Here is a 27,423-nt window from a genome sequence, read left to right on the forward strand (position 1 = left end):
CTGGCAGCAGGTGGAGGATCCCAAATGCCAGGATTTTCCTGCACCCTCCTCCCTCCCACCCTCATCATGTACTGTGTTCAGGAGAATTCCCTGGTATGATGTTTGCAGGGGAAAGTGCAGATGGCACTGGCTTGGAACTTGACCACAAATCTGCACGCAGCCCCTGAGGAGACAGGAGAAACACAGAGGGGACGGAACAGGTCATGTTACAGCTCAGTGCACTTGAGAAAGGAGAAAATCACGTGCATTCATCGCCTTTCTCCCCCATACACCTCCTCTTCCATTTTCCCTCCAACCCTCCAGAGCAGCAGCACCTTTAATGTTCTGTCCCAGGGAGCTGGGGGCAGGGCGGGGGTCAGGGGACAGTGGGCCTTCCTGCACAGTTCCCTCTGTGGTTCCCAGTTACAGCTACAGTCATCCTTCCATCCTGGCTCACAACGGAATGCAACAGACACAGGGCTGCTGTCCCTTAAGGTAGAGGGATTGCAGCTGAGGGGCTGGGCTTTTTCTCATTTAAAAAATTCTTTCCTGTTGTTGCTGCAGGATGTTGTGCAATCAGAAACGGAAATGGGAGAAGGAAAGAGTTGACTTGGGTTCTCAGAAGGAAAAGAGAAATGAAACAAAGTAAGAAACAAACAGGAATTTACCCGTGTTACAGAGTTTAAACCATTTATAACTCTGTGAAGTCAGTGCGATAATACTGTCGCAGCGTCACTATCCAATGTGAGAACAGTGGACAGAATTGCCAGATGACAGAGCTGGTGGAGCCCAAGCCTGTGACATGCACCCCAGGGTTCCGTCTCCTGTGGCAACTTCAGTGAGGAAGGGGCTCAGAGGGTCTCCACTTGTCCCCTCATGATGTCATCGTTCCACATACAACGCCAATACCACAGAGTGGAACCCTTTCAGTGATGAAGGATCACAACCTACTAAGGAAGGGCATGCCTGTGTTAAGTCTGATTTGTAAGCAAACAAAAACAAACATATCTTATGATGCCCAATTCTGTCTCCGTGAAGCTTCTACAGAAATGAATGACTTCTGGGACTCCTGGGAGGCTCAGTCCATAAAGCCCATGACTCTTGATCTCAGGGTCATGAGTTCAAACCCCATGTTGGGTGTAGAGTTTACATAAAAAAAATAAAATGATTTAGAAATGACTGATTTCTGGGGTGCCTGGGTGGCTCATTCAATTAATTGTCTGACTCTGGATATCAGTTCAGGTCATTATCTCATGGTTCGAGAGATCGAGCCTTGTGTTGGGCTCTGTGCTGACAGCAAGAAACCTGCTTGGGATTCTCTCTCACTTTCTCCCTCAACATAAAAAATTAAACATTAGAAAGAACTCTTAAGAAAAGAAATTACCAATTTTTGACCCCTATAGTCAAAGAGACTAATATAAGTCTTCACATAATACCCTTCTAATATTTGAACTCATGTCACAGACAAGGTATATTGCATCAAGATAAAAACAAACTAAAACAGGCTGTTTTCAGTAGGAAGCTTAATGCAATTACTCCAGACCACCATTACCGGAAGTGTGAAGTTCTCCTTAAGTTCTTTATGATGAAGCTAATTAATTGATTAACTCTGATGATATATATTTGGTGTCTGATCTCTGCTGGGCACTGGGGATACAGCAGTGAGCAAGTAAAACAGGCTTGTGTGTTTATATATTAAATATTCAGCATGAAGAGACAGGCATTTGGATTATGGAGCAGGGACACCATCCTGGGAGCAGCTCAGGACATCCTCCCTGAGCAGGTGACATCAGCCTGAGCCCCCAGGATGAATAGGAGCTGACACTGGATGAATGGTTTACTAGGGGAACAGCTGGGGAGAAGTCCTGGCTGGTGGCCGGTGTGGCAGGCTCTCAGGTCTGACCAAGTACAGGGAAGCTGCTGGCATCTGCAGCCTGGAGCTGAAGAGTGTGAGCCTGGACCCGGCCCACCTGGATCCCAGGATGTCCTCTACTGACCACTTAGCTTGGGACCCGAACAAGTTCCTCACCCAGGGGCACATCAACTTCCTCCCTGTACTATGGCTGATGCTCTAGGGATGAGGTGACACCTGTGAAGTGCTTGGAAGAGTGTCTGGCATTGGCTGATGCTCGAGTACTGTTTGCTTTCATGGCTGGAGGGAAACAAGGTGGAGGGAGGGGAGGCTGAGGATAGAGGCCAGGCCCTGGAGCCCTCCCTCCCTGGCATGGGAAACACAGTGAGGGTGAAAGTCCATGTGGAGGAAGGCTACTCGGGTGCAGTGTAGGGAAGAGATGGAGAGGAGGAGAGGATATGCGGGGACCTGTCAGGATATGTGGGAGCCACACTAGTGGCACATGTCAGCCCTGTCCCTCCTAAACCATCCCTGTGCCATCTCTACTCCTTTTCACACTCCTCACCTCATCATCCTCCCATCACAGGTCAGCCTCAGGTGAGAATTATTGAGCACACCTTGGGCAGCAGTGATGGTGACCAGTCCAGCTACATGGAACCTTCTGGAAGAGGTGACCTGTAGTGTCTACCTGGTGAACTGGAAGGACCCTAGGAGCATCTTCTGTGGCCACAGTTTCTCCAGGCCCACATCACCATGTGCTGTGTCACTCTCAGAGCCACCAAGGAGCCATGAGCTGTCCATCCTGAACAAAGCCATTTCAGAAGGGACATCAGGCCCAGCTGGACACTTGCCAGTATGGTGTCAGCCTTCTAACACTAAAGCTCAGGAGTGGGAATCCAGCACAGCAAGTTTTGTCCCCTACCCAGCATCTTCCTGAAAGCCAATCATTGAGACATCAGGATACAGCAAGGAAAGGGTTTATTTGAGAAGCAGTCAAAAGGAGATGGGAGGGCAAGCCTCAAATGTGTGTCCCTGAAAGGAGAGAACAAATTTTTTATAATCACGGGAGTTGAGATTATATACATATTGATAAAAAAGATGGGAAATTTACAACTATTTGTGAGGAAAGATGGAGCATGAGGAAGACGGAGCAGGTGAAGATCACTTGTGAATGCGTACTACTTCTCTTCTAGAATTCTCTGGCACCAAAAAGCATTACAATTTGTCTTCTTGTCGAATATGAAATCTTCAGTGTTGCTTGAAGATTTCACACACCCGCCCAAATCCCTTGAGGTTTCTGAGTGTGAAGAAGCCTCATTGGACACAAAGTTGTAAAGCAAACCAGGTCTACATGAACAGGGCTGTTACTGGAGGTGGGCTGTACTATTTGCACAAAGGAAAACCCCACGCTATTGCCTGAGAAGCACAATCTTCATGTGTTCGCTACCTATATTTCGGCTGAAAGACGCAGAGAGGAACTCAGGCTGTCAAAATGAGGGTTCAGTGTCTCAGTGAACAAACAAAACTTGCAAGGATGCTACTGAACGTCAAGTGTGACTAGAACCAAGGTTGAAATACAGTTGAAACCTCCCCATCTCTTATTTCCTCTTTTCTCTGTATTGGATCATTTTTCAGAGCAATCACATGTACAAGCTGTATTTGTAATGCTTTCTGGATCCACACGTCTCATCTTGCCAACAAAGAAAGATGGAGATCCTGTCTGGTCTGCAAGAGAAAAATTCTAGGATGGAATTTTGAATCAATGGCCTGAGTACTGGCTTTTATTAGAATGGGTTATACTATTTGGACAAATAAAAGGACTATGTTCTTTCTAAAAACTTTTAACTTTCATATATTCATCAACTATTTTTTGGCTGAAAATAGCAAAATGTAACTCAAGATTGTGAAGTGGGGGTTGGTTGTCTTAGTGAAAACTATAGGAATGCAGGGGAGCAGTGAGCCCACCCCACAGCCTGACTGGACTCCCCCCTCTCTACTGGAAGGGGTGAAACAGCCTGTCCAGAAAAGGCTGTCCTGGACCCACACTGCCACCATGGAGTGAGGGTGTGACTGATCCAGGTTTCCCTGTGAAGAAGCCATGTGGCTCTCACACTAACCTGTGCCTGTCAACTTCCATGTTCTCAGGCCACAAAGGATCACTGTATCTCTGGCTACCTTATTCTGCTCTCTCTAGTTGTTAGTGAGGAGAGAGGCCATTTATCCGAGGCCCCTCACAGATGACAATAGTGCTGGTCTCTCAGGCTGGAGGAACCTCTCACTCTCAGAGAGATATCTGGGGTCATGGGACCATAGTCCTTTCCTTCCCTCCAGGAGGAAATGGGTGCAGCTTCCATCCCCCATAGTTGGGTCCCCAGCCCTTGAAAACGGACTTCCTGAAATCACAAGGAAGATGGACATGCTGTAGAGTCTGGAACATTTCAGAGTTCAGAAGGGAATTTGATGTAGACTCTTGTTGTCCCTTCTACCTTGTAAGAGTGCAGAGTTTATAATGAAGACGAGTTTATTGGTCATCACCATACAGGAAAAAGAAAAGAGCATATTCTACACTGGAAATCGAACTCATGGATATGTTATTTATGGTCATTAAAATGTGGGAAAATAAGGGGCGCCTGTGTGGCTTAGTCAGTTGAGTGTCTGACTTTGGCTCAGGTCATGATCTTGCGGTTCATGGGGTTCGAGCCCCACATCGGGCTCTGTGCTGACAGCTCAAGGCCTGGAGCTTGCTTCGGATTCTGTGTCCCCCTCTCTCTCTGCCCCACCCCTGCTTGTGCTCTGTCTCTCTCTGTCTTTCAAACATGAATAAACATTAAAAAAATTCTAATGTGGAAAAATTATAGAGAAACTAAAAGAGCACCTTTTCTACTCACATCAGTTATGATTCCTTCTTTTACTCATGATAAAACTGAGCCTAGAGAATTTTTATAACCTCTTCATGTTGCATAACTTGGACACAGAATCAGGATCAAACCCAATGTCCCTTTATTTGAAAGGCCTTGTTCTTTGGTACAGCTCACTCCACAGCTTTTAAAAGTGACCCAACAAACAACACACATCCGTCAAGTTCCTGAGCTTCTGAGGAAGATGTGCCCTGAATGAGTTCACCTCATGGCAGGACCAGCTCAAAACAAGATTTTGTGTCCCTTCTTCCTCTTTTGAATGAACTTGACTCCATGGTGAACAACTCGTCTTTCATTTCTTCTTCCAGAGCCTTTGTCAGCTGACTTGGAGCAGCCCTTGGGATCTGGGATCCATCACAGCACTGGGAAGATGCATCCAGGACAGGCCAAGGTGAAGCCCATGGTGGCACCAAAGAGAGGGAGTTTACACCTCTTATTATGAATGAGGAAGGTGCCTTTCTTTCCCACTCTGTGTAAGAGAGATGGCCAGCTCTTCAGCACCTTCCTCTCCTCCCCACTTTGTGGTTTTCCAACCATAATATGAGGACTCCAACCTGACAGACTAACAAAGAAACACCTGGGAACAAATAGATCCAGGGACATTTCTAAGTCTAATAATGTGACCAAGGTCAAAGATGAACCGAAAGGAGAATATTTATTTATTTATTTATTTATTTATTTATTTGAGAGGGAAAGAGAGAGGGAGAGGCAGAGGGAAAAAGAAAGAATCTCAAGCAGGCTCCACACTCAGCATAGAGCCCAACACAGGGCTCAATCCCACCAATCTGGGATCCTGACCTGAGCCGAAATCAAGAGGCTCAACCAAATGAGCCACTCAGGTGTCCCAAGAAAGGAGAATATGTAGAGGTTTGGGGGAGATCACAGCAGTATTGAACTACAGTAGTCCCCCTTCTTTGCAAGAAATACATTCCTAGACCCCCAGGGCCTGCCTGACATGGCGGATAGTACCTGACCCTAAATGTACTATGAGGTTTCCTATATGTTCACACCCACAATCAAGTTTAACTCACTAACTAGGCACAGTAATAAATTACAATCACTAATAATAAAGAAAACACATATAACAATGTCTTGTAATCAAAGTTATGCACTGCCTCTCTCTCTCAACTACTCTGAGTATACTGCACTCATACTTCTTGTGATGACATGAGATGATTGAAGGCCTACATGAAGAGATAAGGAAGGTGAGTGATGTCGACATTGGGATGTAGCGTTAGGCTACTATTGACCTTCAACCTTACGTCAGAAGCAGGATCATATGCTTCCAGGGCACATGTGACCCTGACAGCCACACCAGGGACAAGGAAGGACAGCTATAGTACTCTTCCATGTGGCCAGGTGAGAGTGATGACATTATTCTGGGAGTCTCTGGGACCTGGGTCCTTCCAGGAATGATTGCACATCCCCCTAACGATGATGCACTCAAGGCAGATTCTGGAACACACAACTACTGATTAGGAAGCAGATATTCATGCATAATAATTCACATGTTCAGATTACACAGCCTGTAGGCTGTTTAGCCAGAACCCATCCCGGCTACAGCTGCCCTTTGCTTATGGGGTCTGCTTTCCCAGCCCATCCTGCTGCCTGTCCAGCCCTTCCAGTTGGGGGCCCAGGGGACACATGGGTCTCCCAGAATCAGAGCAGGCACCGCAGCACCAGGCCTGGGGAGAGTGGACTTCCAGGAAGGGGATGGGCCCATGCTGTGCTTTCCCTCCCTGAGGGCCCATGTCCACTGGCATTGTAGTGTGACAGAAGTTATACAGATGAGGCACAGGATGAGGGCTGAGAGTCATCTCCACATGACTCTTCAGAAGGGACCAAGCAGGGGCACCATAGCCACAGGGAGTCCAGGGTGTAATTCCTGGTGACCAGAATTGCATGCTGTGCTCAGGGCTGATGGTAAATAAGAGAGCACAGCGGGAATGGACACAGGACTGAGGGAGAAGTGGGGAGGGGGTTTCACCACAGAATGGCTATAAGACAGTGCAGCCCACACCAAGCTAACCAGAGGGAAAAAGAGTCAAAGTGGCTGCTTCCCTGACTCCATGGCCTGATGCTAAGCAGTGTCCCACACAGGGGCCAAGCCTGATCCCAAACACAGCTGCTCCATGGCCGCTCTTGGGGGAGACTGTGGGCACAAGTCTTTTTTATTGCAGCCACAAGACTAGACATTGTTAATGGTGACTCCCCCCACTGAGGGATGGTGGCCCAGGACACCTGATGCCTTTCTGCTCTGTCAGCCTGAGAAATTCACACTAAATCAGGCAGGTAAAGCTACAGAAAGTCAAGACCACCAGACAATGTAGGATTAAGAGCAAGTAAAGATCTTACAAACCATTCTTACTGTAAGTATGAGGGTAACAATTTTAAAGGCCATTCAGATTAAGTGGCAAATTGTGGATGCAAACCCAGGCCTGCTGACTCCTGGTCCAGCTCACTTTCCATTGTGCCACAAGGAAGGACTGGGGCTGAAGGTCCAGGAGAAGAGCTGGAGACTCATTAAAAGGTTCAAAGATAGGAATACCTACAAAAGTCCCCTTCCCTCTTGTAGGTAATTCAGGAAACTGAGAAAGTCAGGTCACCTTGCACTGGTCATAGTATAGCTGCTCTTCCATCTGAGGTGGCCAAGCAACAGGACACAAACCACTTCACCTTTCCGAGACTCAGCTTCTCTCCCATGAAGGAGAAGTGACACTTTCTGTCTTTGCCTCCCACAATTGTCCTGAGCCTGAAATGTGGTCTTTGTGAATGGTCAGATGTTGAAAAAACAAGCCACTCTTACAGTACTCATTAGAAACAATGACCTCCCCCACCTTGTGGACAAGGACACTGAGGAACACATTGCTGAAGTGCTCTGCTCCAAGTCCAGCCAAGGGTAGGGTCTGGGCCTCTGATTTCCATCCAGTGGAACTCTGACCTTCTGTCTCTTCCTCTAGCAGTAGAAGTGGTTCTGGACCACGAACACTGCTCACCACAATCTCCTTGTCTCTGAGAAGGAACATGGGGCTCTGAAAGGCCCTCTGCTGGGGCCATCTGCTCATCCCCAGAGTCAACACCAGTCCCTGTGTGTTGGTTCAGGAGGGCTACTTCCTTGGGATCCCCCAATGGATGGTGGCACAGTCATCTGGGGGCCTTGAATTCTAAGGTGGCTTGAGAGTTGGTGAGAAGACGAGGGAGGATTTCTCCACCAGAAGGAGGGTACTGGGCTGTGGGGATCACCAGGTGATGGTTCTGGGCACTCACCATTCCAGAAACCAAGCTAACCCTGGATGAAAATCCCTGGATGGAAGAAGTGTCCTGGAATAACTAGAAAGAGCAGGTGACATCCTTAAAAGATAACCAGGTCACTATTTTTTTTTTTTAGTTTTATGTATTTATTTATTTTGGGAGAGAGAGGGAGAGCATATTCCCACACATGAGAGAAAGGGAGGGGCAGAGAGAGAGGGAGAGAGAGAATCCCAGAAATCTGGTGCAGAGCCCAAGGTGGGGCTAGAACCCATGAACTGTGGGTCATGGATTATGACCTGAGCCAAAATAAAGAGTCGGAAATTCAATGGACTAAGCCACCCAGTCTCCCCAAGAGGTCACCATTTTTACTTGTCAGGATTCTTGACAAGGAAAATACTCCCATTCTTTATTTTCAGTGGACCAAGGATCAGCTGACCCTGTATCCCTGAACTAGACATGCTTCCCCATGGCCTCTCATGACACCTGCACAGAAGTGTGTTCATTACCAGAGCCACGTTGCACCCATACTGGGCATCCATGGGAGACGAATGTGACAGACTCCCTGCCATCACATCAGGTGACTCTCAAGGGCAGCATGACATCTGTGTTCTCCACGTATCAGACGTCTCTGCCGCACTGGCTGCTGGGAGAAGAGTTGGCAGGTGTGTTCCAGGTGCAAGCACATCATTGTCCCATCCACAGCCCACAGCCCAGCCCTGCCCAGACTTCCCACCATCTACAGCGCAGTCCTGAAGCTTCGAGTGCACGAGAACCTAGGTGCTTGTTGACAATGCACCTTCCTGGGTGCATCTACCCACAGAGATCCAGATGCACCACCTCTGGAGCAGAGCTTGAGAATTTGCTCTTTGAGTGGTGCCCCAGGTGCTTGGAGATCACACCTTGAGGAACATGGTCCTGGAGCCGTGCTTCTGACGTTCCAGCACATAAGCAAATTCTGTGAAGATCTTGTTAAAAATGCAGATCCTGATCCTGTAAATCTGGTGCTGTTCCTGAAATCCACTGTCCTGGGCATGAAATGTGGAACATAAAGATTCAGTGTTAGTTTAGATTCCTTCCCCTTCTTTGTAAGGAGTTTCACCATGTGATGTGCCCTTCAAAATCCAGTGTTCAAAAACCAAATGGCCATTTCTATTCATGAAAGCCCATGAATCTATGTGCTTCAGTCAGTGTTTCAGTTAATGTCACCTGTGTGACCTTTGGGCAATCATGTCACCTTAACTGCACCGAGTCTCCATTGCTGGGTGCTGGTAGCAGCTTCCCATCATTGGTGGGTGGCCACAGTGCTTTTTTGCATTTGCCACACGGGAATGCCGAGCTGTCCCATCAGTGAAGCATGCTTCACTAGCAGGTGGCAGATCTGCAGTCAAGTCCCTCAGAACCCAGAGGTTTGGGTAGAGCCGCTAATGAGCACATCTTCTGCCAAACAATGATTGGTGTAGTTTGCTGAGGCTTCCGAGTACAAGCTTGGCCCTCAAAAAATTGTGCCATGTCCACTTCCCAAGGAGGATTTGGTACACTTTTATACCTTTCTGATGTGAGAAGAACCCATGTGAGATGAGAAATCCTCCGTTGTTCTTTGGGGAGATAACAATTGTTACTCAGGAGGATCTGATGATGCCAATGCACTTACATCTCCGAGGGCTGGTGTTCCTCAGAACTGGAGAGAAGCCTCCAGCGCAAATGCCCAGAGCACAGGGAAGAATACGGGCATCTCCCTGATGAAGGCTACAAACAGCCATTAGATGGGAAGAGTCATGGTCATTGCAGCTTCTGAGGACAATGGAGGACAAGGCGGAGCTTGTTTCAGATTTAACTCAACCACTTCCAAGCCCTCCATTCAAACTTTGCTGCCTTTTGGTGACTCAGTGCAGATAATGTAAGAAAATTCTCATGTACAGAGCGTTTTTTTGCAAATACTATAGAAGCAGTGGAAGAGAGGTGGCCCAGGGGCATCCTTCTATGTCACTGTGGGTTATATGCAGTCAGCTTGTGCCCAGATCCCGGGCCTCCCCATATTTCAGCTGGAGAAGCCTGAATACAGAACCACAGGTGCCTGAATTCACCTTGTTCTCACAAGATCAGATGATCGGCTGGGACCTTTTTACCCCAAATCCTCTCTCAGGCGAGACTTCTCTGGTAATGACAGGAGGAGGGGGTGGAGTTAGTTCCTCCCCAGAAGACAATTATCAAAACTGAAGAAAAACATTAAAAATAAACATTTGAAGTCACTGATAATTAAATGAAGGCAGGCAGAAACATGAGAACTTTAATCTTAAATAACCATCACTATGATAGGCAAGAAATGCAAGCTCAGAGACTTCTCCCCTCTGGGTGCTCCCCTCCCCCAGCATGACTGTAACCCAGTGGCTCATGGCACAGATGACAGCAGTCACAGTGCCAAGGAACTGGACACTTAAAGGGGAAATTTGAAAGTGAGGGAGCAGTAAAGGGTTGAGATCTGAAATCTGAATCGAATCTCGGTCAAAATCCCCAGATGAGCACCACACTCTGCACGGCTGGGGGACATTCAGGAGACACTGCTGATAATGCAGAAGGACCAGAAGGAGGTCTAGCTTTAAAGACACAACTGTCCTGATCCAATCTGTGCATCTGCGCCATTGGCTTATGAATTCTCCAATCAGCACAAGGCTCAGGTAGCAGCAAGAAAAATCATACTGGGGACACCTGGCTGGCTCAGTCAGTAGACCTTGCAACGCTTGATCTTGATCAACACTGCAAGGTTCAGGTCATAGTGGAGTCCATGCAATTGAAACCCTTGCAGGAAAAAAAATCTTCAAAATCATAATAGAATAGATTGCCCATTTGCTAAAACTTAAAACTCATAGTCCACTTTTAAAGGACATATTCCCAGACATGCAAAGAAATGGAAATGTGTGACTATGAGAAAGTCAACATAAATATATTCCCCGTGTGCCCAGATACTAGAATCAGCACCGAAGGCTCCCATGCAGCTTCAGGAAATGTGTTCAAAGAATGGAATAAATGTGTTAAAGGAATTTAATAAAATATTGTTCTTACAGAGTGAACAGAAAGGACATTTGAACAATGAAATACAAATGTACACAGAAGACCAAATAGAAATTCAACAAGTGAAAAGAAAAAAAATGTAATGAAAGTTCAACGGGTAAACTCCACAGAAGACCTGGGAAGGCAGAATAAAGCATCAATGAGGTCAAATATACATCAATAGAAATTACCTAATCCAAAAACACAGAGAAAAGACTGGAGAGAAACAAAACCTCAGAAATCCACAGGAGAATATAAAAAAGACAAATAGATGATCACAGTTCAAAAATGAGGAGAAAAAAGAGCAGAAAAAGATTTGGAGAAATCATGTTTGACAATTCCTCTGATTTAGTGCAAAATCCTTGAGAATATAGATCCAAGAAGCTTGTAACCCACCAGACAAGAGAAGCCAAAGAAAACCACACCAAGGCTCATCCATGTCCACATGAGAAGAGACAAAAAGAAGACAAATCTTCAAAGCAACAGAGGTTAGCAACACCTTCCACACAGGACGTGGTGGTTTTAAAATGTTCATAGATTCACTGATACTCCCCCCATGAAGAGGTAGAACTAATTCTCCTCCTCTTGTGTGCAAACTGGACTCAGTGACTCACTTCTCATGGACAGAATAAGGGGGACGTGATGGTGTGTGACTTCAGAGATTGGGTCTCAAAGTTACCATGGTTTTCTCTCTCTTCTCTTTCTTTCTCTCTCTTGGATTCTGATTTTGGAAGAAGCCAGGTTCCCTGTGAGAAAGATCCTCATTTGCAGAGAGACTCATGAGTGAGGAGCTGAGGCTTCCCCCTAAAAGCCCGCGGACACTGAAGCTACCTGCCAGTAGCCACACGTCGATCCTCCAGCCCACGTCTCGCCTTCGCATCACTGTGACTCTGGTCCCATCTCACTTTGAGGTGAGATTTTAGGAGAAAGAGATCAGCAGGAATGCTGGAAATTTTTAAGAAAAGAGGCAGAGACATAGAAATGGAAAAGAGGCCTCTAGAATCCTACAATTCTACTGGGGAGAAGCAGGCAGACGACGTGACACCACTGCAGATACAGCCACATGTCTGGGAAAGATAGGTCACCAGTGTGCAGAGAGGCTAATACACAAGCTGACTGGGTGCTGTGTACAAGACATGCATGCTCACTGTGAAGACACAGGTGGAATATAAGCTGCTGGAACAGCTGTGCCATGCAAACTGTGACATGAAGAGGCTAGTATATTAATATCAGGAATAAAAGAGATCTGAAAAGAGAAGGCATGGCAGGAGATAAAGAGAGCCTCCCTGGTGATAAACCTAATAGAATGAGAAATGTCACAATGACAGACAGAAAGGAGACCAGTGGTTGCCCAAGGTAGGGTCCAGGGGGAGACAACCAGATGCCAAGGGGCAACAGAAAACTTTAGGATAAGGGACCTGTTTACTATCCTCCTCATCTTACCAGTTCCATGAGTCTAAACCATTGTTGACATCCCTCTAACTGTGCGTTCACATCTAGAGAATTTTATCTCATATGAAAACCTTAAGAAACAAAACCAAAAGTAGGGACAAAATGGCAAAGTGAAGATAAATATGAAATAGGTTAAGTATAAATGAGGAGTAAATTTTACAGAAATATAAGCTAGGAGAATTCATTGAGAGCTCCCCACCACGAACTACTTTTAAAGGAAGTCCTGCAGGCCAAAAAGAAATGACACTAGATGTTAACTCATAAACAGAATGGAGTAATTAACAGCAGAAATGGTGTTATTCTGTATATGTACATTTTCTTTTTAACTTATTTAAAAGACATATGACTGTTCCAAACCCTAAGTAGTACATAATATTATCTTGCTTACAATGTATGCTGGTGACACATGTAACAATACTAGCACAAAGGGGGCCAAATGAAACTCTATTCCTGTATTTACTGGATGGACTTCAATGTTACCTTAAGTAGATTGTGAAAAGTTAAAGATGCAGATTTCAATTCCTACAACTTCAATTAAAATTAATGGAAATAAGTATAGCTAAAGAGCCACTAGAAGAATCAAATCATAAACAAAAACTATTTGCTTGAAACAAAGGAAGGTAGAAAAGAAGGTACAAGAATGGAAAAGACATGAGATACTTCAGAAACAAAGAGCAAAATGATAGACCCAAATCCCACCATGTCAGGAATCATATTAAATATAAACCAACTAAAATTCTACTCAAAAAGTTGACATTATCAGACTGCATAAATATCAAGATGGACTATACACTATGTAGAATACAAACACTTGAACTACAAAACCAAAAATAAGTTAAAACTTAAAGGGCAAAGGAATGAATATCCCATGGGAATAAAAAGCATAAGAAGTCTGGACTGTTGCATTAATCTGAAGCAAAATAGGCTGTCACACAGGGAGGGAGCATTGCTAGACACAGATAAGGATGTTCTATAAGAATAAGAGGTCAGCATCACAGCAAGACAAAGTAATGAATGGAGAAGACCCTCAGTACAGAGCTCTTAAACAGGTGACATAAAGTGGAAGAAATGTAAAGAAATGGAGAAATTAACTATTATATTTAGAGATCAATACTCTTCTCTCGTTAATAGAACAGGTAAGGATTAGAGGACTTCAACCATTCCATGAGCCAAAATAGATCACAGACTGACCTTAAATAAATGTGAAGGCAGGGAAATTATAGAGTACACTCTGTAACTGCAGAGACATTAAATTAGAAATCTGTAACATGAGGATCTCTGGGAAATCCACAAATAATTGGAAATTAGAACACACGTCAACCTCCCTGGGTTGTCATGGCTTAGAGAAGCAATCACAGGGATGTTAGAATTCTCTGTACCTGAGTGACAATGTACAGAAATGACAATGTGAGGTCTATAGATGCAACGGAAACAGAGGTTGTGACTTCAGAGATTGCAGGGAGAGAAACCAGGCCTGAGGGACCCAGACAGCAGGTCCCTGTTTTGAGGGTGCACCAAGGGGTAGAAGAGGCAGCACACCAGGGTCCTGGGGGGTAGGGGGCCACCCTCCAGGTTCCAACTGTGGGGTCAGACCCCCCTGCCCCCCCCCCACACACACACAGGAGCTTCCTCCCCATGTCTATCTTGGGCATGGTGTTGAGACGCCTGGGTCCTGCAGGCCTGAGGAGCGGGGATGGGACACATTTGGGTCCTGGGGGAAAATGTTAGGGAGAAGCCTGGGCCTAACTCTTGGCTCATCTCCTTGTAGCCTCTGCAGCGTCCAGCCTCCATCACACGTCCTGTCTCCAAGCTCCAGCTGCTGCACACCTCCCTGTCAGAGGCCCTGGGGCTTGTCCTCCTGGAGCAGTGGTTCCCCATCTTCACAAATAGAAAATGTCTCCAGGTGACAGGGGCTGTGACACAGGTGTGAATGGCAGGTGGCTGTGAAATCTTAGCCCAGGGAGTGGGATCTGGAAACTCCAGAATTAGAACCTGGTCCCTTCAGGGTACACAGACCTTGCTGCCCCTCCTCTCAGTTCCTTGACTCTCCTTGCCTCCCCAGAAAAAGGGGGTCTTGCTCTGGAAGAAAGGGAGCCCCTTAACCACCTTCCCTCTCTCTTCTTTCCCCTTCATTCCGGGATGTTTGAACTATTCATACTGTAAGTATGGAAAAATGCCTAAACTTAAGTACAGTTTCCTGACCAATTACAGAGCTAACTCCTGTGTAATGACCATCAGGTGCAAAACAGAGACATCCACCAGGGCCCCACCCGGACGCCCCCGTGCCTCTTCAAGACAGAACTCCTCCTCCCCCAAGGGTCCTCTACGATGATCCTTCCCCTGACCTCTGGTCCTGGTTCCTCCTCCTGCACTCTTGTTGGCCTCCATCCCCTAATGTCACTATTTCCTACCTCTGGTCACTTCTCCAGGAGCCTCCCCAGATTCAGGTCATTACTCAGCAGAGCTCCGCCTCCTCCTTCTCCCCTTCTTCGACCACATCTTAGGAATGGACAATCCTTACTTGGTTCCCTGGAGGAGGATCCTGTAGCCCTGGAAGCAGCAGCGGAAACAAGTGACAGGGACTCCAGGGTCAAGGTCCCATTAGGCCCCTGGGGAGAAGCCCAAAGGGCACTCAGGTTTTCTGTCATCATTCCTGTGGCCACATGGGGCCACTGCCACTCTCCGGTTCTGCACCGCCAGGAGAGAGGACTGGGCTGACCTGAGGCTGAGCAGGGAGGGAAAGGGGGGATGAAGGTGCCTTATTAGCAGCCCTGGTGGCAGGTGCAGGGGTGGGGCAGGGAGCAGAGGAGAGGAGATCCTTGAGCCCTGTCCTGTGTCTGTAGTTTCCCTCTGTCCTCCCCACAACCCCTCTCTCCAGGCCCTTGAACAACCCCAGGAAAACTGAAAAGTAGACAGTTTTTCCTCCTGGACCTAGTACTTGTCTGAGGGCTACTGTAAAAAAGAAACTGTTTTATTTTAGAATAGTTTGAGATTTACAGAGAATTACAAAGTTAGTGCAGAGTCCCTGTTCGCCCCACACTCGGTTGCTCTGTGAACACCACCCTCAACCTCATGCATTTACCACAGATGATGATGCAATACTCATCATTCCTACTACTGAACTCCACACAGGATTTGTTTTATTGGTTTGTTTTCTCTTCCAAGATCCCACCCAAGATTCCATACTGAGTTAAGTCCCAGTCATGTCTCCTTCAGGCTCCTCTGGATGTCAGCATTTCTCAGACTTTCCTTTTTTTTTTTTTTTTTTTTTTTTGATGTTTGAGGAGAACTTCCTGGTACATTATAGACTATCTCTCATTGTGAATTAGGCTGCCTGAGGCTATGGGGTTGGGAAGACCACAACTGGACAGGTCATTCTCAACCCAACATATCAAGAGCATACAGTGATCACTTGGTCATCACTGATGAAGTTACCCTTCGCCCACTGGCTAAGGTCGTCTTACCCAGATTCTCCCTGTGAAGTTCCTTTTTATGCTTTGTCCCTTTCCATAAAGTAGTCTTTGGAAGGAAGTCAGGATGTACAGCCCACAGTTAAGGGCTGTCCCACTATGCAAATGTGCATGAAAGTTGTGCAGACATGACTTTTCTAATGAGTTGGGTAACCACCTGAGAGAGGGATCAGTACCTTGCATGCTTAGTCTATGTATGGTTTTATAAGAAACTGCTGACTCCCACAGTGACTGTGCTATTTTGTATTCCTGCCATTACTGTGTTATACCCAGAATTCGTGATCCCCAAAGACCACCAGGGAGCCGAGTCCGATGCAAAAGCAAAGAGCCTTTATTTGAGCTAGCTCGAGCTCAATCCCCTACCTGCACCAACACAGAGGTGAGATATCAGAGAGAGAGAGTGAGTTTCAAAAGCACAAATGTTTTATAAGGATCTAGGGGCAGTTGGTGGGGTAATGGTCGTGGCCTTAGCCGATTGGCTGGGGAAGGGTCAGAGTCCTGTTGTGCAGGTTCCTGGGTGTGGTTTGAACGGGAAGTTACTCAAGGGGCGGAGGCGTGGTCTGAGGTTTGAGCGGGAATTTCTTTCTGCGGTTTTCCAGAAAGGGGGCCATGTCCGGGACATAGTCACTCAAGATGGAGGACACAGAACAAGATGGAGACACAGAACAAGATGGACGACACAGAACAAAATGGAGTCAGCCGGCCTAGGTCTGCTCTTTCAACTGATTGAGGCCTTCTGTCCTCCAAGTCCTGGTCAGCACTCAATATTATCAGTGTTTGGATTCCCACCATTCTGAGGGGAGTGTGAGGGCAGATTACTGTTGTTCCCTTTGCATTTCCCTAATGACACCTGCTATGAGCACCTTCCCAAGTGCTTATTCACCATGAGTATATCTTCTTGGTGAGCTGTCTGCTCAGGCTTTTGCTCATTTTTTTAATGACTTTTTTCTTATTGTTGCTTTTTAAGAGTTTTATGGGTATTCTAAAACAAGTCCTTTATCAGATATGTGATTTGCAAATATCTTCTCCCAGTCTCTGGCCTGAGCTTTTTCACTGATCTAACAGTGGACACGTATACACAGATGTGTTTTGGGGGGCAGGAGAAAGGAGAAATGGCTCACTGTGATGGATTTTGGGTAGAGAACTTGGGTGATGGCGGAAGAGGGGTTACCATGTGACTTCTTTATTTTTGGATGTTTGTGATTGTGATTATCTACTGGATTCTCTCGTATGTGCTGGAGTGATGTTTTCAAAAAATAAACTAGTTTAAATCCTTAACACTTGGCAGATTATCCTCAGACCATTAATTAAGACTCAGGTTCTGATCTTCTACTTTAGGACCAATCATCTTTTCACTGAAGTATTTCGCCTTTGAATTTCCATTTCTGAAGCAGGTGGGCTTGATTGTATGGACAGGTCCTCCTATGAGAATAGCTTAAAATGCCATGTAACATATAAAAACCATCATCTAGTAAGCATTAAAACTGACAAGATAGTAATAAAAGAATAAAGGAGAACACCCCTAAAGGAAGAAAAAGACCCTGCTTGCCCCCACCCTACCTCCCATAACCCCCTATACAACAGGGTTCTGAGAAATGGAGCAAAGTCTCTGTGAGTCCCCTACCCAGGGCACGGACAGGCAGGCTCGGCCTTTCCAGCTCTGTGGCCTGAGGTGCTGACTTTCCTACCATCTCCTTCCTCTTTAAAGTGTAAAGAAACATGTATAAACTGATTATGATGTGTATGTATGGTGTACAATATATATGATGTAATGTATATTCCCTGTAGAAAAATTATAAAATGAGAAAGGCTAATGATGACAAAGTAAAAAGGATGGTAATTCTCACACCTGAGCTATTTTGTTGTGTTGTCTCCTAGTCTATTATAGATGCTCCTGGTGCTGGAACTCTCTCTCTCTAAGGTGATGAGCACAGAGCTCAGGGGCCCTAGCCCTGCTCTCTCCAGATGCCATTTCCCCAGTCAGCTCACTGTCCCCTTCCTGAAAGGGCTGCTTTGCACTTCCTCCCCCCTCTTCAGTCTCCTGCACCCCTCCCTGCCCCCCTTCCTGAGACGATGAGCTCCTTTGTTTCTCACTCTGAAAGAAGGACTCAAATGAGAACTGCACAGTCCTCCCTCCCCTCCCCCACATCGGCACCTGTGTCCTCACCTACTAAGTGATGGTGGAGGTGCCCCTCCTGTTTCAGGCTGCGCCTCCATTTGGGCACCTGCATCATCCATTTCCCCCTCTCTGCTGGCTCAGCCGTTCCCCATACAAACATGCTGTCCTGACTCCTATGCAAAAACATGAAACACAACTAAAGAAATCAAAACAAAATCCTCCCATAAAAATCCAACACTTGTTTCCATGACTCTCACAACTCCTGCCCCACCTCTATGGCCTCCGTGCAGAACTTCCCTGACTCCATTTGTCACCCACCATGTTGTCTTTAGCAAATGGATAGACACAGAGTTTTAAAAAGTCTAATACTTCTGCAGTGCTTGAGGTCAAGTCAGATCCCCAATCTTCTATGTCCCCCTTTCCTGAATCTCAGAGATCACCTGCATTAGTTATGTTAGCTGATTCTCTGATTATTGCTTCTGTGCCTCTAAATAGCCTGCTTCTTGCACCCATTCTCTGGTTTTCAGGTTTATGCATCATCTTTACTGAATTTGCTCTTTCACACTCTCCCATATGCCCCGTATAATTATTTTATAACTTTGATTAGCTCACTGTGCACTGTTTGCATTTGTATGACCGTGAAATGCTACTCACAACTGAGCATTTAGTAGACTATGATTACTTTACCTTTCCTGATTCAACTTATTATTTTCCCAAAATAAATACATATCTTATCCTTCATTTGCTTAGTGTCTGTTGTTCTCATTTAAATCCTTCCCAAGCTCCTCCCGGGTAAATCTTCATGAATCTATTCAAACCCATCCACTGTTCCACCTCATGTCTGTGCAGACGCCTGTCCAACAACCCTCAGTCCTTTCCCATGTGGACGGGATGCCTGCACACCTGGGGCAGGGCCAACAGCCGGACCCCCTCAGCTCAGCCTGGGTGCCCTCTGACTCTTTCCTTCTGGCCCCCTGTTGCCTGGAACCCACGTGCTCCCTTCTTTTGGTTTTCTCTGTCATTTTCCCCTTTGCCTAGTGGTATCCCATGGAGGGAATGTGGAAAGTAGACACTGACACTCTAAACATCTGATGTGCTTTTGGGCTACCCTCACCCTGATTCCCATGGTGATGGGATAGAGACTCTGTCCTGGACACAGTTGTCCTCGGGATTTGGGGACCGTGGGTCATGTCTCCCAGCTGCCAGTTCTGTGTTGTTGTGTCTGGAGTTTCCAAGGTGTCTGCTCCTCTACCCTCCTCCTGACATTTCATTGTGATTTGTCTTTGTGTGGGTCTCTTGTCATCCACTCTAGTTAAGAACTTGGGTAGGACTTTCAACATATGCGTTGCTCCCTGTCAACTCTGAGAAATATTCTTAAATTTTTGGAAACAAATTTTAAGAACCAAACAGGTCTTCTCTCCTCTTGCCTTTACCTTCTGACTGTACTACTTCAGGGAAGTACAACTGTAATCATCCACTTTACCGACTAAATTATTCATTTCTAGAGTCATCGTTTTAACTCCCAAGAGCTCTTTATTGTTCTAGGGTTGTTCACCAGTGTGTGTGGTTCAGATTCTGTTCCGTATGCCATATGCCTTTTACATTCTGTAGACACGATTGATTATAGTAGTAAGGGACCTGTTAGGTCTCTAGATCTCCTGTGATCTCTCCTCAAGATATCCTGAACTTTCTCCATGCAGCATTCATCTCAGGAGTGACTTACGTTTGTCTCTGTCATTTCTGCTAATGCCCACCTCCCACAGGACAGTGCCAGTGTTGTGTCACTAGGGGCTCACGCTTGTTCTTCATCTTACATCTGGAGTCAGGTGACATTGAGCCACTGGAAGCCTCGAGATGTATGATGTACACAGGATGATGGGCTTTAGTTTGATTTGAGCAGGTAAATCACACTGCCTTGTAACGTCCTCCTAGACTCTAAGCCTACCAGCCTCCCATCGCAGAACATTCTGGAACATTGCAACCATCCATTTGCATGGAGTAAACAGTCATACCCACCTCCTAATGGACAGGGAACCAAGGAAAGACAGTCAACAAGGCCTCTGCAAACTTTGTGGGTTGAATTCTGGTTCCAGTACCTCCTTATCCTCTCTGAGTCTCCCTTTCCCTCTCTGTGCAAAGGCATCCCCTCTGGGATGCCCCATGGGTTTGCTTTGATGATTATCTTTTATCTTCTGTGTACATCACATGGTGATATTCTACTATTTATACTTCCCATTATCATATTGACTATAAGACTTAGATAAGTTCCTTTCTCTGTTTTTATAAACCACAATTCAAGAAACATCCCTGAAATATATTTTGAAAAATTTTTTAATGTTTATTTATTTTTTAGAGGGAGGGAGAGAGTGAGAGAGACAAAGAGATAGAAAACAAGCAGGAGCAGGGTAGAGAGAGACAGAGAGAGGGAGACACAGAATCCAATGTATGCTCCAGGCTCTGACTCTCAGCACAGAGCCCATGCGGGGCTCGAACTCACCAACTGTGAGATCATGACCTGAGCTAGGACTGGACACTTAACCAACTGAGCCATCCAGGTGCTCCCAGGAAAATATACTTTTGACAACATATATGATTATCTCCTTATGATAAACTCCTAAAGGAGGGGCACCTGGGTAGCTCACTCTGTTAAACATCAGACTCTTGATTTCAGCTCAGGTCGTGATCTCTGGATTCCTGAGGTCCAGCCTGGTGTGGGGCTGCTTGGGATTCTCTTTCTCCTCTTTCTCTGCCCCTCTCCCTACTTCTGCATCCACTCTCTCTCACCTTTTCTCAGAATAAATAAACATTTTTTTAAAAAAGGATAAAGCCCTCAAAGAGAATGTCCATGTCATAGTATAAGCATATTTAAATTGTGGAGACACATTTCAGAAGAACTCTTTAGAAAATTTAAACTAGTATTCACTCCCATTGCTCTTTATGATGGTATATTTTCCCCACCCTCTGCTGGACACTCTCATAACTAACCTACTTTCATCTTTGCCAAGTTGAAGATACCAAGGTTTATTCCCATTTTTTATTCCACATTCTCATTTTTGTTTGTATTTACTTATTATCAATATAGTGTGTGACATTTTGTGTCTTCCTTTCCAAATTGTTCTCTAATATTTATAATTATCTTTTTCTTTTTTCTTTTCTTATTATTTGAGTGCAGCTTACACACACTCTTCCATTCCTTTCAGGTTTACAACATAGTGACTTGTCATATAATCCAGTAATTGCACTCTTGAGTATGTACTCAAAGAAAATGAAAACACCAATTCTTTTTTTTTTTTTTTAGTTTATTTATTTGAAAGACAGAGAGTACACAAGCAAAGGAAGGTCTGAGACATTTTCCCTGTTATTTCCATCAGGGGGCTGGAGGAGGAGGTGCACAGGGACACAGAAACCTCAGCAATGGCACCGGCTCCTGAGCTCTCTTCTCCTGCAATCCTGCCTCACCCCTGAGCCTGACCCCTGTGGAGTCCAGGGCTGCTCAGAAGCTTCTTCCTCTTCCCACTGACGCCCAGGCTTCTGCTCAGACATCTCTACCTGACTTACAGTCCAGACCCCACTCAGGCTTCTCAGTCAGAATCCACCTGAGAGCAGAGCAGTGGGGTGAGGGAGGGGGTGTCCCCTTACCTTCCACCCCACGTGAGGCCACAGGACTAAGGAGAGAAGACCCAGCTGCCTTTCTCCTCTTCAGCCAAGCCCTCCCTAGGGTCTCCTTCAGCTCCAGCACCTGGACAGGGACCCAGACACCAGGGGGCGCCCTCATCCCAGATGATGTTAAGAGTGTGAGGTTTTTTTTTTTTTCAGAAGCCATACTGATAGAACCTGTGTCCACCCATAGACAAATGGATAAGGAAGATGTGTGGTATGTACACATACATATAAATATGTACTGCCACTTGTGACAACATGGATGGACAAACAGGGCAGTATGTCTGCTAAGTGAAATGAATCAGACTGAGATAGACAAGTACCATATGATTTCACTCATATGTGTAATCTAAAAAAAAACAAAACAAATGAGTAAAGAAACAAACAGCAGAATCAGACCTATAAATACAGAGAACAAACTGATGACTGCCAGAGGGAAGGGGTTGGGAGGATGGGCACAGTGGGTGAGGGGAGTGGGAGACACAGGCTCCAGTTATGGAAGGGAACAGATCATAGGAATAAAAGGCACAGCACAGGGAATATCGTCAGTGAGACTATAACATCATTGTGTGGTGACAGATGGCAGCTACACTCTGGTGAGCACAGCATGGTGTAGACAGAAAGTGAAGGGCCCCTGGGTGGCTCTGTAGTTTCTCCAGTCATGATCCCAGGTCATGGAATCAAGCCCCACGGGACTGAACCGGCTTGAGATTCTCTCTCTCTCTCTCTCTCTCTCTCTCTGTCTCTCTCTCTCTCCCTCTACCTCTCTTCCCTGCTCTGGCTGCCTCTCTCTCAAAAAAAGAAAATGTATACAGAAGCTGAGTCACTGGGTTGTACACCCAAAACTAATGTAATCTTGTGTGTCAACTATATTCAAATTTAAAATATCTTTAAAAAGAAATTAATTAGGAAGAATAAACTCTAGGAGTGCCTGGGTGGGTCAGTCGGGTGGGCATCCGACTCTTGATTTCAGCTCAGGTCATGCATGATCTCATGGTTCGTGGGTGTGAGACCTCCATCAGGCTCTTCGAATGGGTGCATCCTCTCCCATGGCTGCAACTGCAGAGAACAGATGCACAGTTACAATAAGGCATGGAAAGGCTAAGTTAGACCGGCAGAAACACAGACCCCTATACATGCAGATGTTCATGTGGGGTGTGGGGTCAGGGGAAAGACTGAGGTGCAAAAAAGAAAATTGGACGAGAGAGGAAAGAGATCCCACATAGAAATAAACAAAACATCCCAACATGGCATCAAGATCAGGGCATAAACTTGTCAGGCACCCATTAGGCATCAGGCACCACTGCCTGCACTTTGTTTCAAGACAAAGTCACTGAGGAATGAGGAGACTCTGAAGACTTGGAGGAACCAGTTTCATGAGATCAATACTCACGGGAGGAGGAAATGTCCATCTCATCAGGCAGCTCACTACGACTGACCTCAATGTGACCCTGTACCTCACTGAGGATCTTGGCATTGTTTTCACTTGACACGAATGTGATGGCCAAGCCCTTGGGCGAACTGGCCTGCTCAGGCCTCCTGGAAGGAGACAGAGGGTAGCACTGGAAGACCCCAAAGTAGGAAGACACCCAAAAGGAGGGACGAGGATGTAATGTACGAAGACATAGGAAATCAGGGGGTGGGAGGGGACACTGGGATGCCTGTGTGGGTGTGCAGCTTACCTGATCCAGGTAGGTGTGGGATTCCTCAGGCAGGTGGCAGTTGATGGCAGTGTTTACCTGCTCAATGTCCATACCTCGACCAAATAGGTTGGTGGCCACAAGAATTCATCATGAAAGGTCTTTAAACTATGGACACCAAGAAATCTTTGTCAGAATGAAAATTAGAAAAATGTTCACAGTCCTTTCTCTCGGGGGTCTCATGTCATCCCAAGGACACAAAACATCTTTCCATCTCTGACTCACCTCTCTTCCCAGGATGTCCCACAGTGGGTGGCAATGGCTGGGAAGTTCTGCTCCACCAGGAGCTGGGCCAGGGCCATGTAACACTGCACAGACTTCACAAAAATCTCTGCCTGTGTGTGGAGAGTAGGGGGATGTGGGCCCACGGGTGTGTGTGTGTAGAAGAGAGAGACAATGTGCCAGAGTGGGAGATCAGGAAATACGCCCTCTACACAAATCCCACTAATTCCCTCTTATTCCTCACTACATGATTCCTTCTTTTTTGCTCTCAGTATAACTTACCTTTCTTTTCTCTCCTCTGGTTCTGATTTTCCTGAGTAGATGGGCCTCTGAGGAGATACAGAGAACAGTAACCAAATTTGGCAGACATGTTAGGAGACATGAATGAGGTACTCCATGACAAAAGGATAAATATTGGAAGTAGGGTCTGGAATGACCATGACCAATATTCCTCCTTATAAAACATTAAACCTAAGACCTACCCTAAATCTAGGTTTAGTGTGAATAAGTTACACAATCGATAAGCTGAGAGAATGCTTCTCCTCAGGGAGTGATACAAGAAGAAATAAACACTTAAGAACCCTAACAGGGCCAATGTATATTGGGATATTTAAGAATTTAAAAGTCCTTCCAGATGGTTTTAAAAGTTTATTTATTTATTGGGGCACCTGGGTGGCTCAGTCAGTTAAGCGTCCGACTTCAGCTCAGGTCATGATCTCGCAGTCCGTGAGTTCGAGCCCCACATCGGGCTCTGTGCTGACAGCTCAGAGCCTGGAGCCTGTTTCGGATTCTGTGTCTCCCTCTCTCTCTGACCCTCCTCCGTTCATGCTCTGTCTCTCTCTGTCTCAAAAATAAATAAACCTTAAAAAATATATATTAAAATTTTTTTTAAGTTTATTTATTTATAATGAGACAGAGAAGGATAGAGTGAGTATGAGCAGGGGAGAGGCAGAGACAGAGAGAATCCCAAGCAGACTCCACCCTGTCAATGCAGAGCCTGACACAGGGCTCCATCTCATAAACCATGAGATCAAGAGTCAGACACTTAACCAACTGAGCCACCCAGGCTCCCAAAAACACCAATTATTTTTAAAATATAGCTATTTTAAAATATGGAATTGAAGACAGAAGAAACAGCAGCCCGCACATCAGGAACTGATCTGACAATGACAGCTGGGCCTCAGTGTGGTTAGAAGCTGGCTGATGCCACCACTGGGCCATATTATTCTCCTGTGGGACATGAGCCACTAATGCAACAATCATGCATTAGTACAGCATCCATTCCATATGTAGATGGGCCTATGGATTGAATGTAACACAGGAGACAGTCAATGATGCTGTTTCAAGATCCAGTTTGCAAATAACCTCAGAGGAGGTACAACTTGTGTAGTTTTAATATAATATCAAAGATGAACATCCATAATTATCTGAAAAGGTTATGATACATACTATTCTCCTATGGTCAAGGATGTAAATTTTTTTCATATACTTCAACCAAAACAACACAACAGATGCAGAAGCAAATCTTAACATCTAGTGGTCTACTAACAAGACAGACAAGAAAGAGACTTGCAAAGTGGAAAATGAAACAAAACCAGTGTTCTCACTGCCCCTTTTATTTGGGAAAATTGTTATTTTTAATAAAAACCATATTTCAGTTTTCATATGATTGCAAATGAATTTAAAAATATTTAAACCTGTTTTATTCCTACTATGGTAAATATTGATAGGTATAGCCCACAGACACAAACTTATCCCTGAGATCCTCGCTAATTTGTAAGACTGTGTAGATATCCTGAGAACAAACTATTGGAGAATCAATGACTCACACAGCTCCTGGGCCACGACTCAGGGAGACAGCGTGACAAGGAGCCCTCTGTGCAGTAGGTGAGGGCTAGGGGCAAAGCCCCAGGTCCCTGGGCCTGCCTCTCAGGGTCTCAGGCCCCAAGGCGGTGTCGCGTTCTGGGAAGCCCAGTGTTGGGGAGTTCCCATCTGCCCTGGTTTCACCTCCCTGCCACAACGTGTGTCAGGTCTTTTTGCCTGGATACTGATGATGCGGCCTCGGTTTGTACTCCCATTGGCGATGGGTTTACCAAGAAGCCAATCCAGTGCACCGCGGTTCCGGGGTGTAGTCTCTGCGCTCGCCTCCGGTTCCAGCTGCGACTCACATTCTCCCCAGACCCCGAGGATGCGGGTTGTTATGCCCCGAACGCTCCTCCTGCTGCTGTCGGGGGCCCTGGCCGTGACCCAGACCTGGGCAGGTGAGTACGGGTTCGGGAGGAAAGGGACTCTGAGGGGCAGGAGCGAAGAAACCGCCCGGCGGGGAAGCGGAACCCCCGGGGAAGCCGACTGTCCACCGCCCGGACCCAGACCTCCACCCGGGCCTCCCCCCGGGCTCCCCTCCCCCGTCCCTCCCGGACTCCGTCCTGCTCTCCCCTACTCTGGTCCTCCTCCCCCTGCCCTCCCGGCCGACTCCCCCTGGGACCCGGGCCCCTCGCGGGGAGGAGGGTCGGGCGGGGTCTCAGCCCCTCCGCGCCCGCAGGCTCCCACTCCTTGAGGTATTTCCACACCGCGATGTCCCGGCCCGGCCTCGGGGAACCCCGCTTCATCGCCGTGGGCTACGTGGACGACACGCAGTTCGTGCGGTTCGACACCGACGCCCCAAATCCGAGGATGGAGCCGCGGGCGCCATGGATGGAGCAGGTGGGGCCAGAGTATTGGGACCGGGAGACGCGGATCGCCAAGGTGCACGCAGAGATTGCCCGACCGAACCTGCAGACCGCCCTCCGCTACTACAACCAGAGCGAGTCCGGTGAGCGACGCGGGCCCGGGTCCAGGGCACGACCCCATCCCCACGGACGGGCCGGGGTCGCCCCGAGTCTCGGTGTCTGAGCGCAGCCTCGAAGCCGCGAGACTCCCAAGTCCCCCGACCGGGGAAGAGCCCGCGGGAGCTTTTAGGGGGTTTAGCTTTCGCTTTCACCTTAATCACTGCTGCTCTGGGGGCGGGGCGGGGACAGGGTCACACAGCATCCAGAGAATGCATGGCTGTGACATCGGGCCTGATGGACGCCTCCTCCGCGGGTACAGTCAGTTGGCCTACGACGGCGCGGATTACATCGCCCTGAACGAGGACCTGCGCTCCTGGACCGCGGCGGACACCGCGGCGCAGATCACACGCCGCAAGTGGGAGGTGGCCGGTGAGGCGGCGCGCTATAGGAAGTACCTGGAGGACACGTGCTTGGCGGGGCTCCGCAGGTACCTGGAGATGGGGAAGGAGACGCTGCTGCGTGCAGGTACAGGGGCCGCGGGGCCTCCCCGATCTCCCCTTCACCGGGGCTGGCTTCCCACAAGGAAGGGAAAATTTTGGACTCCGTTTCAGAACAGCTCTCCTCCCCGGGTGGGAAGAGGGACATCTGCCTCCTTGTTCATATTCCTGCTAGAGAGTGACTCACCTAGAGGGAGCTTTTCTCTCAAGGACAGACAGGAATCCACTCTCCCCAGCAGGGACTCAGGTTGAGCCCATCCCTGAAATAACCCATCAGCAGTTCCCTTTGACCCTGGCAGCCACCTTATGAACCATGACCTTCCCTCTCAAGGCCTTGTTCTCCATCTGAGAACATGTTTGGAGATCTGAGTCTGCGTTTGCTGAGTCATTCACCCTCCACCACAGTCAGGACCAAAGTGTGTTCCTCCCTTAGACCTGCAGCTTCCTACCCGGGCTTCTCTCCCAGATTCCAGAACATAACAAGGA

The 27,423-nt window shown here is 46.9% G+C and overlaps 3 protein-coding genes and 1 pseudogene across 6 annotated transcripts in view; 3 read left to right on the plus strand and 1 right to left on the minus strand.

Annotated features, from left to right (window-relative positions):
- The window catches only part of LOC128777755 (class I histocompatibility antigen, Gogo-B*0103 alpha chain-like), a 345,882-nt gene that overhangs the window by 316,608 nt on the left and 1,851 nt on the right, over positions 1 to 27,423 (plus strand). The window lies entirely within an intron of this gene.
- LOC109261985 (DLA class I histocompatibility antigen, A9/A9 alpha chain-like) overlaps positions 1 to 27,423 on the plus strand; it is a 288,568-nt pseudogene that overhangs the window by 259,294 nt on the left and 1,851 nt on the right.
- On the minus strand, positions 21,384 to 24,545 carry LOC109249535 (spliceosome RNA helicase DDX39B-like). 2 transcript variants are annotated; one of them, XR_008423109.1, is made up of 4 exons: positions 23,955 to 24,545; positions 23,676 to 23,785; positions 23,433 to 23,558; positions 21,384 to 22,809 (listed from the first exon to the last, which is right to left on the minus strand). XR_008423109.1 is itself a non-coding variant. In XM_053905285.1 (2 exons), exons 1-2 carry the CDS (start codon positions 23,502 to 23,504, stop codon positions 22,769 to 22,771), a joined length of 402 nt encoding a protein of 133 aa, XP_053761260.1. In that variant the 5' UTR covers positions 23,505 to 23,667; the 3' UTR covers positions 21,384 to 22,768. The 2 variants fall into 2 exon arrangements, 1 of the variants encoding a protein (XP_053761260.1); XM_053905285.1 differs by lacking the exons at positions 23,676 to 23,785; positions 23,955 to 24,545 and having other exon boundaries at positions 23,144 to 23,667.
- LOC109249533 (class I histocompatibility antigen, Gogo-B*0101 alpha chain-like) overlaps positions 25,801 to 27,423 on the plus strand; it is a 283,631-nt gene continuing 282,008 nt past the window's right edge. For all 3 annotated transcript variants that reach the window (XM_053905277.1, XM_053905276.1, XM_053905278.1), the window contains exons 1-3: positions 25,801 to 25,933; positions 26,215 to 26,484; positions 26,690 to 26,965. In XM_053905277.1, the coding sequence (XP_053761252.1) occupies positions 25,861 to 25,933; positions 26,215 to 26,484; positions 26,690 to 26,965 (619 nt within the window). In that variant the 5' untranslated portion in view covers positions 25,801 to 25,860. The remainder of the gene's footprint in view (positions 25,934 to 26,214; positions 26,485 to 26,689; positions 26,966 to 27,423) is intronic.

Source organism: Panthera pardus, unplaced genomic scaffold (genome assembly GCF_024362965.1).
Source record: "Panthera pardus isolate Hobbes unplaced genomic scaffold, ASM2436296v1 HiC_scaffold_17, whole genome shotgun sequence".
In the NCBI taxonomy this organism is placed as follows: Eukaryota; Metazoa; Chordata; class Mammalia; order Carnivora; family Felidae; genus Panthera; species Panthera pardus.